This window comes from Neofelis nebulosa, chromosome 2 (genome assembly GCF_028018385.1).
Source record: "Neofelis nebulosa isolate mNeoNeb1 chromosome 2, mNeoNeb1.pri, whole genome shotgun sequence".
Taxonomy (NCBI): domain Eukaryota; kingdom Metazoa; phylum Chordata; class Mammalia; order Carnivora; family Felidae; genus Neofelis; species Neofelis nebulosa.
In genome coordinates this window covers 11,282,087-11,295,544 of record NC_080783.1, presented here as the reverse complement: position 1 = coordinate 11,295,544, position 13,458 = coordinate 11,282,087, and the positions used below count along the sequence as shown (strand labels likewise).

Sequence of the window (13,458 nt, the reverse complement as noted above, 5' to 3'; positions counted from 1 at the left end):
ATTCTTAACTCTAGGGTGGTAGGCGCAACTTTTCTGTCCTTTAGGAGGGAAAGAGGAACACCTTTTTACATAGTGTAAAGGTCTCCCATCCTTTCACTAACAAAAAGTAATGGAAACACAGTTAAATGTTCAAGATAAAAACAAATGATTCAATTTCCTTTATAGACCTTAAGTAACGTCGTGCTGTGCTAATCCATCCCATGTCAGTCCATTTAAGAGCAGAGCTTCTGAATGACAATTTCAACTCCATCATGATCCTGTCAATATCTTCTTTATTATTTGGATATCTTGTTTGAAAGATGGCCTGGAGAGCGGGGCATGGGGGGCCCCAGTGAAGAATTTCTCTAAACTTTTTCACCTTGACGTTCCACAAATACACTTGGAGCACATGTACCATATGCAGAAACTTACATATTCACCTGATGGTAGGGAGAATTGATACAAAAACAGGGAGCAATAGCAAGTATATGAAGGGGAAGGAATAGAGTTGACTAGCTCATTAAGCTAGAATAGGTAGTTGGAAAGCCATATGGGTCACCACAAATATTTATCAGTTCTGCTTCCATGATGTCACATACATTTAGGCAATGACAGTCCCATCTGAGTCTCAGCTCTACTGGTCTGGGGATTCTGACATGTCTGGTTAGGTCTTGAGAAATGGGGAGGTGGGTCTGTCAGGGGTCACTTGGGATGAACTGAGGCACATCCTAACAAAAACAAAAGCAAGTAAAGTCATTTTAAGGGACAAGAGCCAGGCGATGGGGTTAATTCCTGTGACCAATGACCCAATTACTAAAGGTCTTTTGAGTGGTTCGTGTCGTGGACCTATAGATGTCGAATCTCATGATGGACTTGGGCTTGAGGCATATGGAAAAAAAGGCAATGAGAAACACTTCCTGTGAGGCCCGGTGGGTCCAGGGTGTGGTACAAGGTGGGGGAAGACATTTTCTCCATTGCAGCAGAGGGACATCAGGGCAAGATGATGTTGGTACAGATGTGGCCAGGAAGGTTGGCCGTGGCAGTTACTACAAGACAGTGTGATGGCCGGTGGCAGTGTGGGCTCCATCATGGTATGGCTTTGGCTTAGGACCTTCACCCCTCGAGCAGTACCTGCAGGAGGTGGGATCCACCATGTGCCTTCGTGGTTTTTCCTGCCCCCCAGGCCTCAGACTTGCATCACTGCAGGCCCTGGGGGACTGGCCAGGGGAGAAAAGGGCCCTCTCCCAGGGCCACTGAGTGCTACATTCTTGAGCCCACTGATACCTTGTGGGGATCCCAGGGTGATGGTTGTTGGGGCAGGATGTTGCTGGACGCTGAAGAGAGGTGAGAGGACCTACATAATACATAATGATGAGCAAAATTCAGTTAATCAACTGATCAGTACATTCAACAATATTTACTGACCACTTACTGAGCGACTAAGTAGCAAATCTAGTAAAACACCATGTGTTACTGTTAATGTGATGCTGTTTTCTCTACTGTAATGGGGCTCCTCTCGGGAATGTTCCATGCCCTGCTTACCATTTGTTCCTTCCCTCTCTTCCCCAGTCTCTAGACCGCTGAGGCTCTCAGGCTAAGACTGTTGCAAAAGCCTTTTGACTCATCCCTGTTTTTTTTAATTAAAAAAAAAATTTTTTTTTTAAGTTTACTTATTTATTTTGAGAAAGAGCACAAGCAGGGGAGGGGCAGAGAGAAGGAGAGGCAGAATCCCCAGCAGGCTCTGCACCATCAGCACAGAACCCACAGGCGTGGGGCTCAAACTCACAAACTGTGAGATCACGACCTGAGCCGAGATCAAGAGTCAGAGGCTTAACTAACTGACTGCGCCACCCAAGTGCCCCTAACTGGTCTCTATTTTTGGTCTCGCCTTCCCACGTCCTGGTTCTGTCGTCAGTCCCCTTCCAGAACCCGGAATCCTAGTTCTCACTGACTCCACACCTCTAATGCTTCTTTACCAGAGCACAGGTGTCCCTGCTCTCTGGAAGCGGAGCGTTCCTATGAACACTTTCGAAAACCAAAGTGGCGGAAAGTGGTGAGTCAATTACCATTAACTTACACGGAGCAAATGCTGAGCGTTCCCAGAACCCCAAATCACCTCTCTTTGGCTTTTTTGCAACCTTAGGACACAGCTTGCCGACAGATGCACAAAATCAATGGAGACAAATCACAGATACTCAGAGACGCAGTTCAAAGCTCTGGAGGCCGGATGCGGAGACGTGGAGTTGCTGAGGGTGCGTCCCTGAGAAGGAGCTGGGTGGGGGCGGGGGGGGCGGGGAGCTGCTCTTCTGCTCAGGGGCAGTGCTGCCTCTACAAATGCTGAACGCTACTGGGGCCTTTATTGTAAAAGTGAACAACCTCTTGAGATTTCTTTCCGTTAGCAAAAACAGCAGGTCCTAATGTAGGTCTTTGTAAAAGCAAAGTAGCCTAACCACTGAAGGCCTGAGCTTTCGAAACGCGGGGGACACCTGAACCCAAGGATCTCTACCCTTACCTCTACCTATGTTTCAGGCTGGGCTCTCAGTGTCCTCAGCCGTCCCTGCTCCCCCTGGGTCCCACCTTGTAAGTGCCAGCTGCAGGCCTATGGTGGGCGCTGCCTGGATCGCCCCTCACATTTTCCCATCTCCCATCCTTATAAGGTCTTATATGGGAAGGAAGACTTTCCCGCGATAGAGGGTCCATATCAGTCTTCCCAGTTCCCTTTCTCCTACATAAACTCAGAATCAACTTCTTCTTTTAAACAAATGTTTATTCATTTTGAGAAAAAATGAGAGAGAGTGTGCACATGAGAGCGGGAGGGGCAGAGAGAGAGAGAGAGAGAGAGAGACAGAATCCCAAGCTATCAGCGCAGAGCCCAACATGGAGTTCGAGCCCACAAACTGCGGGATCATGACCTGAGCCGAAATCAAGAGTCAAACACTCAACCGACTGAGCCACCCAGGCTTCCCCAGAATCAACTCCTTTTTTCTATAGCTCTGAGAAAGTCAATGGACAGGGTTATTCTGGTTCTTGTCCATGCATTGGAATTCTTTGCATGGATTCATCTTGCAGATGTCAGAGTTACTTCGTCGTAAGACAAGGATAATTCAACAACTATTTATTAAATTGTGTACGCTGCTTCCCCCCAAGTTTACTCGATGGAAAATCTTAATGTGCCTGAAAACAGAAGTTCAGGGGCCCTTTCATATAAGAACAGATGAATCTTGAAGGTCAGAGCACTGGGGAGAAATGTGTGTGAGCTGAAGGCACAAAGGAAATGCTTGCTCACTGGGTGTTTTCCAGGATAGTTATTTAAGCAATTGCATTGCTCTGTCTTTATCCTGGCACAAGATAGAACAACTACTAAAAATCCACAGGGCATGATCACATTCCAACAAAAAAGTAGCAGCCAGAAATGAATCAGCTATTTTATACAGCGGTTATCTTAGGACTGTAGTGACTGAAGTCAGGTAGGTGCAGGCATGATTTACAGGTCTGTGCAACGGAGAGCCCCAAACCACTTCCCTGTCTTTCTGTTCTGAAAAGCAGGACACAGTTGCATTTACAAAGAAGTCATCTTTAAGACTTTAAAAAAATTCAACTGTAATTAACCTACGGTGAGACGTTAGTTTCAGGTGTACAATGTAGGGATTCCATACTTCCTTACCTTACTCAGTGCTCATCATGGGTGAACTCTTAATCCCCTTCACCCGTTTCACCCAGTTGTCCACCCACCTCCCCTCTTGGTAACCATCTGCTTGTTCTGTGTAGTTAAGAGTCTGGGTTTTTTTTGCTTGTCTCTTTTTTTAATTTGTTTGTTTGCTGTGCTTCTTAAATTCCACGTTATGAGTGAGATCACATGGTATTCGTCTTTCTCTGACTTATTTCACTTTGCATTACACCCTCTCGATCCATCCATGTTGCAGATGGCAAGATTTCATTCTTTTCTATGGCTGAATAATATTCCATTGTAGATAGATGCCACATCTTCTTTATCCGTTCATCTATCGATGGACCCTTGGGTGGCTTCTCTTGGCTCTTGTAAGTAATGCTGCAGTAGCCATAGGACTGCATGTATCTTTCTGAATTGGTGTTTTTGTAACCTCTTGGGGAAATACCCAGGAGTGGAATTACTGAGTCATATGGTAAATTCTATTTTTAATTTTTTAGGGAATGTCCAATCTGTTTTCCACAGTGGCTGCACCAGTTTGCATTCCCACCAGTAGTGCACTAGGATCCCTTTTGCTCCGTATCCTTGCCAACACCTGTCATTTCTTGTGTTTTTTACTTTAGCCATTCTGACCAGTGTGAGGTGATTGCCCCTTGTAATTGTGAGTTTCATTTCCCTGATGATGAGTGATGTTGAGCATCTTTTCATGTGTCTGCTGGCCATCTCTGCATCTTCTTTGGAAAATTGTCTGTTCATGTCCACTGACCATGTATTAATTGCATCGTTGCCTTTTGGGTGTTGACTTGTATAAGTTCTTTATGTATTTTGCATATTAACCTCTTATTGGATGCATCATTTGCAAATAACCTCTCCTATTCATCTTTTGGTTTTGTTGATGCTTTCTGTCACCGTGCAAAAGCTTTTTACTTTGATATAGTTGCAATAATTAATTTTGCTTTTGTTTTCTTTGCCAAAAGAGACATATCTGGAAAAATATTTCTTTTTTAAAAAATGCTTATTTATTTATTTTTGAGAGAGAGAGAGAGAGAGAGTGAGTGTGGGGAAGGGCAGAGAGAGAAGGAGGGAGAGAGAATCCTAAGCAGGCTCCACATTATCAGTGCAGAGCCTGACCCAGGACTTGATCCCATGAACTGTGAGATCATGACTTTAGCTGAAATCAAGAGTTGGTCACTTAACCAACTGAGCCACCCAGGCACTTCTGGAAAAATATTTCTGTGGCTGATGTCAAAGAGATTACTGCCTATGTTTTTTGTTTTGTTTTGTTTTGTTTTTTGTTTTGTTTTGTTTTTTTCCTAGGACTTTTATGGTTTCAGGTCTCACATTTAGGTCTTTCATTTTGAGTTTACTTTTGTATATGGTGTAAGAAAGTGGTCCAATTTCATTCTTTTGCATGTAACTGCCCAGTTTTCCCAACACGATTTGCTGAAGAGACTGTCTGCTTCCTATTGTATAGTCTTGCCTCTTTTGTTATAGACTAATTGACCATAAAAGCTTGGGTTTATTTCTGGACTCTTCATTTTGTTCTACTGATCTATGTACTTCTTTTTGGCCAGTACCATACTGTTTTGATTACTATAGCTTTGTAGTACACCTTGAAAACTGGGATTGTGATACATCAAGTCTTGCTCTTTTTTTTTTTTTTTTTTTCAAAATTGCTTTGGCTATTCAGGGTCTTTTTTTGGTTGCGTAGAAATTTAGGATTATTTGTTCTAGTTCTGTGAGAAATGCTGTTGGTATTTTGATAAGGATTGCAATGCATGTGCAGATTGCTTTGGGTAGTATTTTATTTTATTTTAACAATGTTGGTTCTTCCAACTCATGAACATAGACTATCTTTCCATTTACTTGTGTCGTCTTTAATTTCTTTCACCAAAGTTTTATAGTTTTCAGAGTACAGGTCATTTACCTCCTTAGTTAAGTTTTAAGGCTTCTTTAACAGCAACTAAAAAGTAACCTGAAGTGTGTCCTGTGTTAAAGGCCCGGTTCATAACATTATTCCAAGCTCCTTTGACTCAGGCTCATTCAGGGGGCTGACAGGACACCTGGGCTTGCCTCATTTGTGTGCCACTCGGACTGTCCCAGGATGGCCGGTAAAAGCAGTTTCATATTCCGCAATAGTCGACAGAACCTGACCTGCAGACTGTGCTGATTGCCTTCACTATTTACCCTTAACTGGAAAGAGTGATCTGAATACGGATGGCCGAATGGAAGCAACCAATTCAAGGAAGCAGTCCATGGCGGGCTGGTCCACGATCACTAGGGACTGAGCCTAGAGGTTTGTTTTTCTCTTTTAATAGGCTGATGATAGCAGAAGGCTGCTCGAGTCTGGCACATGGCTTGGGAATGTTGTGCTCAGGATGTGCTTCTATCGTCTGGCAGAATGTGAAGGACGCTCTGTAATAACCCCTGATAACACTGGATCCCTTCTCCTTGGAACCACAGTCCCCTCCTAACTGATGTTACGGGATGAAGAAACACCCAAGGAACTCTGCCTTGGGAGGACGAAATAATATGACCTGGGATCACCTTTCCCTTTGAATCTCAAAATGTCCTCTTCTGTCTAAAAGGATGCTTCACCACTTCGCAAATGGTAATAAATGGTACAAGAATGAAAAAAAAAAAAATCTTTGACCTGGGCTGATACGACCAAGAAATGTGAAACATACCCAAGGGAAACTCTGACCCACTTAGACTTCTACCAGAAAAAAAATTGCCCCAAATCCTCCAAAACCACCCCCACCCCCAGCAAACAAACAAAAAAACCCCAGGATTTCATAGTTCCTTCCTGTCCTATTTTAAACAGGGCCTTAAAAAGACAAGTAAAAGATAAATTTAGCAAGGTTTACAAGTCAGAAGGACCCATTAAGGAAGTGCACAAAAGGCCATGTGAGGTTCTGCTATGGATATTTGCATCAACAACAACAGGGAAATGGCCTTGAGTCCTGGGTCAGGACTCTCCCCCAGGGTTGGTATATAAGCCCCTCCCCCAGCAGGAGGCGGCACCAGACCTCCCTCACCTCCCGAGTCTCCCTCCTCCCCTCTCCCGAGTCCTCTCTGCCGACACCATGGGGTGCTGTGGCTGCGGAAGTTGCGGTGGCTGCGGCGGCTGCGGCGGCGGCTGCGGCGGCTGCGGTAGTGGCTGCGGTGGCTGCGGCGGCGGCTGCGGCGGCGGCTGCGGCGGCTGCACCACGTGCCGGTGCTACCGGGTGGGCTGCTGCTCCAGCTGCTGTCCCTGCTGCTGCGGCTGCTGCGGGGGCTGCTGCAGCGTCCCCGTGGTCTGCTGCTGCCGCCGCTCGTGTGGCTGCGGCTCGTGTGGCTGCGGGAAGGGCTGCTGCCAGCAGAAGTGCTGTTGTCAGCAGAAGTGCTGTTGCAAGAAGCAGTGCTGCAGCTAGGTGGGCGGCCTGGCATCTGGGCACGTGCTTCGAGCGACCCTGCTGTAGGTAAGACGTCCCCCTCCCTCCCGGCCTGCTCCTCACTTTTCAGTCACCAGCATGACCGGAGCCTTACCCCCAATCCGTCGGAATCCCCCGCTCCTGTAGTTTCTGTCATCCCATCTGCGTGTAATAAACACCAACCAAAGTAATAAATGTGTAGTCTCCTCTGTCAATCGCATTCGAATCTCGTCCTCGACAAAAATGAATCGGGATAGCTAATGTTCTCCCTTCTCCAAACGCCTTTGACTTTGTGTTTATTTATGTCCTGGTTTTGCCACTGCATTTGCTGTCTCTGTAAATGCAAAGCAACCGTCGTCCTAATAAATTAGGCTGAACCCGCCTCGAAGACCCATTTCTTTTTTTCTTCCCAGCCTCTAAACCGTCGATCCCTGGGGGAAAATGCATTTCAATCTCAACAGATGAGGCAGATAGTACGTATGTGAAGACAGCGATGAACCAAAGCTAAATTGTTTGCAACACATATAGGTGGATTAGTGAATGGTCAACCCACTGTGGGTTTCTCAAGAAGCGGGGAACTCAGGGGCACATCCTCTGTCTTAACAGCTGAATGTCATAGAGGAAACTCTTCCCAAATCTCTCCCTTGATAGAGTCTTAGCAACAGAAGACGGACTGCATGGGCATCCATACACACCTTCCATAATCGTCCGATCACTTAGGGGCATGGTCAAAACTTTTGAGGCTTATCACTTATGACGGTCACTTTTTGCTCCTAGAGTCTTCTTCTACTGCACATCCATCCTGAATGTTATGGCCTCGTTGCTGAGAATTTCCCCAAAAGGCAACATAAATGGAAGCCTCGGGTTTTTTGCATCTCTTTGCCCATTAGCTCTGTGGTCCACGAGTGCTTCCCATTCAGCCATCGCCCGGCTAAGCATCCATACCCTCCTGTGCATCCCTTCCAGAAGTTTCTGCCGGATCCATGGCAGACGCCACGGAAGGCTGTCTGTCAGCCACCGCAAACTACAAAGTCAGCCTTCAGATGTAAGGGCAGAAGAGGAGGTTTAGATTCAACATAATCAAAATGGGCAACCTCCATCCCACACCTCCAGCTCTGTCCGAAGGAGTCCGCACCACACACACAATAAAATGTGTCCCGCAAACCCCCTTCTGTTAATTTCCCATAGTGCTCCCTGCTGGTTCTTTTCTGTGTAGATTCCAGATTCTTGATCCATCGTGGTTGGTTTAGCAGTGGGCCGAGAGAGAAAGGAGGCAGGGGACTCCCGGCTGGGTCTGGCGGTGGGGCTGGGGCTGAGGGAAGCCAAGCTCCTGGGGTCTGTCTCCCAGGAGAAGGACATTCTTGCTCCAACACCACAAGTCCACGTGGGGTATTTCCTTGCCATTCTAGGTAGAGCCTGACAAAGACAGATGCTTAAATAGGCTGAAGTGACCAAATGCAATGAAATCACAAAAGGAAACAGGAATTGAGTAACCATGTTAAGTAAGACCCCCAAAGGGAGCCCCTGAAAAGATAGTCTTCCTTGCCCCTGGGAATTCAGAAGATAGGGTTTGAGAAGGAGGTCTGACGTGAGCTTCCTCAGACTCTAAGTTGACACCCACCCATCTCTATGTCTGGTTCCTTTTCCGCATCCAAGAGCCCTGAGCTTTTATTTAGTGCCCTCTGACTACTCGGCACTCCGTAGTTACTCTCAGCCTCTAGAGTTTATCCCATGGTCCCCATCCTCTGATTCACACTTCTGCCTGGCTCCGTCTTTATTTTTTTTTAATTTTTATTTCATTTTATTTTTGAGAGAGAGAGACAGACAAAGCATGAGCAGGGGGAGGAGCAGAGAGAGAGGGAGACACAGAATCCGAAGCAGACTCCAGGCTCTGAGCTGTCAGCACAGAGCCTGATGCGGGGCTCAAACTCTGGACTGTGAGATCATGACCTGAGCTGAAATCAGATGCTCAACCAACCGAGCCACCCCCAGCCTCCGCCTTTAGAACCACCTCCTGTCACATAACTATTCTCAGCAAGAGAGAGTCCCATCCATCTCTCCCCCAGCCTTTCCTCACTGAGGACTCCTTGTGGCAGTTTTCCCACAAAGTGAGGTTGACCGGCTGAATCCTGGGACACGCGGCCCTCCGAGCATCAAAGATGTAGCACGTCTTCAGCTTCTGCTCTCCCCGTCCCGCTCACTAGAGATGTGAGCTTTTTTTTCAGGCAGTAAAAGTAGGAGATGGGGGCTGTCAGGATTGGCTAAGTTGCCATCACTCAGTATTGACATCAACGGGTGAAGAAAGGATCCAGGCAGCAGGGCGAACCAGCGACCGTTCTTGAACGTTTATTTGTCAAACATCGTGCTGGGTCCTGGGAGGGACACCAAGACGCAATTCCTTTGTTAGCTGACAATCTGATATAGAAAAGAAAGTAAGGGTAAATCTGTAATGGCTATTGGCAGAAAAAAAAAAAAAAGCAAAGTCCAGATTATATTAAACAAAGGTCACTAACAAAACCACGTAAATGAAGGACAAAGCATTAGACTTCTGTATGTTTTGTTACTCTTTTGTTATGGGCTGAATTGCATCCCCCCCAAATCCGGATGTCGAAGCCCTCACTCCCAGCATCTCAGAATGTGACTATGTTTGGAAATGGGCTCTTTAAAGAGGTGATTAAGTCCAAAGAAGGTCCTTAAGGTGGGTTCTAAACAAATATGACTGGTGTTCTTAGAAGAAGAGGAAATTAGGACACAGACGTGCCCAGAAGGAAGACCGTGCGATGACAGAGCAAGAAGGCAGCCATCTTGCAGCTGAGGAGAAAGGCTGCAGACCAAACCCACTGCGAGCTTCATCTCGGGCCTTGAGCCACGGAACTTGGGCTTGATCTTGGACTTCCCGCCTCCAGAACTGTGAGAAAATAAATTCCTGGCGGTTAAGCCACCCCATGTATGGTATTTTGTTAGGGCCGCCCTGACAAAACAATACTTTTGGGACACGCCTGATGACTGTCAACAATACGTGTGTTTATGGGGGTCCTGAGTCACAAGCCTAAATTGATGCTGTGGCTTAGGTAAATCTGTGTGACAAGCTGTCCCTGATACTTAAAAGAAAGAAGCATGGGGCGTCTGGGTGACTCAGTTAAGCATCCAACTCTTGATTTCAGCTCAGATCGTGATCTCATGGCTCATGGGATGAAGTCCCACGTTGGGCTCTGCACCGCTGTGGATTCCCAATCTCCCTCTGTCCCTAGCCCCACGCCCACCTCTCTCAAAAATAAATAAATAAACTTTAAATAATCAAGTTGAAAAAAAGAAGGAGGAAATGTAGGGCTGTTGTACCCACAATGTGGCATGCGTGTGCAGTGTGCTTCCTACTTTGCCTGCATACACTCGGCTCTCGCTTCTTCCTCCCGAGCAGGGTCCACACTCATTCCCACTATATGAAGCTATGACAAAATTCACAAGGCAGTCAGACAGGATCCATGTATCGGGGCTTGGTGGCGAGGGCTGGAAAGCACGGGAAGAGCACTCCGTGTGAGCGCATATCCCACGTCTCGCGTCAGTTGCTTGAACGTGCCTGTCTGGGATCCAATTGCAAATATCGGTCTTCATTTAGGCCGTCTGAATCACTGGGAAAACAAAGTGAGAATAATATCAGATTGGAAAAGGAAGACATTTGCTGAGTTCAGTTGAACTACAGAAATATTTCCCTTAAATTGCGACCCACCTCTTTCTTTTCAGCACTCCGTCCGTCTGGGAAATGTGTGCCTCGGGGCAAAAGATGAGGACAGTTATTGCAAAGACAAGGGCCGACCCTCACGTTGCAGTGACGATAGGCTCTGCCACTCTCCGGCTCTGGTCCAAACCAGAGCAAACGTGACAGAGAGGACTCCACAGGGAACAAGAAGCCACGAGATTCAGTGCTATGGAAACCACTCTGGATGTTTTCAAGAACTACCTCTGCACCTCTGATGGAGATGCCTACAGCCAGTATCACACTTGGCCTTGGGTTATAATTCTTTGTACACAACCCACCCCACCCAATGACCCTCCAAGGCAGGATCTACTCCATCTTTGAACTGGCTTCAAACCTGCCTTTATAGCTAGGGGTTTCTCAGGGAACATTTGTCAACAGAAAGCACATTCTTCCAAAATATTTAAATCCTTCTAAATACTACTCATAATCTGAATCATAAAATGTCATTTGTATTTCGATTGGTATCTTCCAAGGGAATGAGGCTATTGAGGACCAACTGAACTGTAGTTTCCTTTTGATTTCGGCTCAGGTCATGATCTCATGGTTCATGAGTTCAAGCCCCACGTTGGGCTCTGTGCTGATAGTTCAGAGCCTGGAGCCTGCTTTGGATTCTACGTCTCCCTCTCTCTCTGCCCCTCCCCTGCTCATGCTCTGCCTCTATCTTTCTCGCAAAATTAAATAAACATTAAAAAAAAAAAAAGGACTACCAGGGTCATTGGGTGGGTCAGTGAGTTACGCATCCAACTCTTGAGTTCAGCTCAGGTCATGATCTCATAGTTTTGTGAGTTCGAGCCCTGAGTCGGGCTCTGTGCTGACAGCGCGAAACCTACCTAGGATTCTCTCTCTCTCTCTCTCTCTCTCTGCCCCTCCCCCTCTCATGCTCTCTCTCTCTCTCTCTCTCTCTCTCAAAATAAATAAACTTTAAAAATAAATTTAAGAATAAATAAATAAAACAGAATGGACTAGCACAGTCTGGCAAAAGGACACAGATTAGAGGACTAGTCAGAGCCCCTCCAAGCTCATGAGTCTCAAAAATAAAACTTAAAAACATCCATCAAAGTTTCAGTTACTAAGTAAGATCTGAAATGAAGCCAAAAGTAAGCCTGAGCCTTCACAATACCCCAACCAAGGTTAAATTAATATAAACAGAAAAGAACGAAGAGAAATCCCACATCCACCAAAGCTGACCCACTTAGCACAGCCTGATGGCATTACTTTTTGTAGTTAGGGAGATCGAAAGCTAAACTAATAATACCGAGAGTCTAAATGTGTACTGCTCGCTAAATTCATAGGGGAAAGTGACGGGGCCTGCTCTGCAGGGGTGGGGCTCTGCCCCTGATGCGAAGAATAAGTGGCCCCAGTAGATGGGAATCTAAGGCAAATGCAGCCCTCCATATTTTGGTAGTGGATGTATTTCTGAACATTTGTTTGAAATGGCTCTTTGTGAATAAAACAGCATTTTTAATCAATTAGGGACCCTTGTTTCCCTGTAACTGAAACCGTCATTTCAAAACAGAATTCCAGTTGTAGGTAAATCACTTCCAAGTGCTCTGTTGGTGTTAGTAGCTGAAATGCATGGGCAGCGGGGGCAGGAAGGCTGTTCTCATGGTTCCTTGCCTTGCTCTGCTCTCACTGCCCATCTTCCAAGTGACTTTTAAGTGAGATTAAGATGTTCCGGGAGGTGGGATATGGTAAAATCAAAACAAAGGCAAAAAGAAATTTTTCATGTTAAAAGTTTGTATTTATTAGGACATTTAGAAAAACGCTGTCGACAAATAGGAATACAAGATTAAAAAAGGAGCAGAGGTAGAAGCACAGACATGGGAAGGAAATAATCACATAGGTCTAAAGAACATTAATTGCGATCCTATCTGATGGAGCCCCATGAGGTCAGCTCTTCATTCAGAGCGAGCATGTTGTGCTCGCGTCCTTGTTTTCACTGTTGGCTATTTGATTAGAAACTTTCCAGATGGGAAACCTGAAAACACCCAAAGCAGAAGAAAAAACAAAAACAGGAACCTCAATGCAGGAGCAAAGAGGGTCAGTCTCAGAACAGCACATGAGGACAGGTGGGGCAGGCGAATGGAGCAGAGGAACGTTCCAGGGTCACCTGGGCAGGGACAGAGGCCACGTGGCCCGCCTAGCTGCAGCCCTGCTTCTTGCAACAGCACGTCTGCTGACAACAGCACTTCTGCTGGCAGCAGCCCTTCCCGCAGCCACACGAGCCGCAGCCACACGAGCGGCGGCAGCAGCAGACCACGGGGACGCTGCAGCAGCCCCCGCAGCAGCCGCAGCAGCAGGGACAGCAGCTGGAGCAGCAGCCCACCCGGTAGCACCGGCACGTGGTGCAGCTGCCGCAGCCGCCGCCGCAGCCGCCGCAGCCGCCGCCGCAGCCACCGCAGCCACTACCGCAGCCACCGCAGCCGCCGCCGCAGCCGCCGCAGCCACCGCAACTTCCGCAGCCACAGCACCCCATGGTGTCGGCAGAGAGGACTCAGGAGAGGGGAGGAGGGAGACTCGGGAGGTGAGGGAGGTCTGGTGCCGCCTCCTGCGGGGGGAGGGGCTTATATAGCATCTTGAAGTGGGTGGGGATGGAGCCGCCCAGGACCCGTGACCCTGAGCACTTCCTCATTGCCGCAGCT

The 13,458-nt window shown here is 47.0% G+C and overlaps 1 protein-coding gene and 1 long non-coding RNA gene across 7 annotated transcripts in view; one reads left to right on the top strand and one right to left on the bottom strand.

The window, feature by feature from the left end:
- The window catches only part of LOC131496726 (uncharacterized), a 35,513-nt gene extending 28,072 nt beyond the window's left edge, over positions 1-7,441 (top strand). For 3 of the 6 annotated variants that reach the window (XR_009254646.1, XM_058702489.1, XM_058702488.1), the window contains 3 exons: positions 1,959-2,032; positions 2,123-2,231; positions 5,965-7,441. Coding sequence is in view for 4 of the 6 variants with exons in the window: in XM_058702489.1 (XP_058558472.1) it covers positions 1,959-2,032; positions 2,123-2,231; positions 5,965-6,120 (339 nt within the window). In the remaining 2 variants the exon portion in view is untranslated. Of the gene's footprint in view, positions 1-1,894; positions 2,033-2,122; positions 2,232-5,964 lie in introns of all 6 variants that reach the window. The other 3 variants (XM_058702490.1, XM_058702491.1, XR_009254645.1) reach the window with 2 other exon arrangements.
- A 1,940-nt stretch (positions 7,442-9,381) lies between these two features.
- LOC131496783 (uncharacterized) lies at positions 9,382-11,044 on the bottom strand. The gene is made up of 2 exons (XR_009254647.1): positions 10,787-11,044; positions 9,382-10,688 (listed from the first exon to the last, which is right to left on the bottom strand). It is a non-coding gene; the product is annotated as an uncharacterized LOC131496783 (long non-coding RNA).
- Between the last annotated feature and the right edge of the window lie 2,414 nt (positions 11,045-13,458).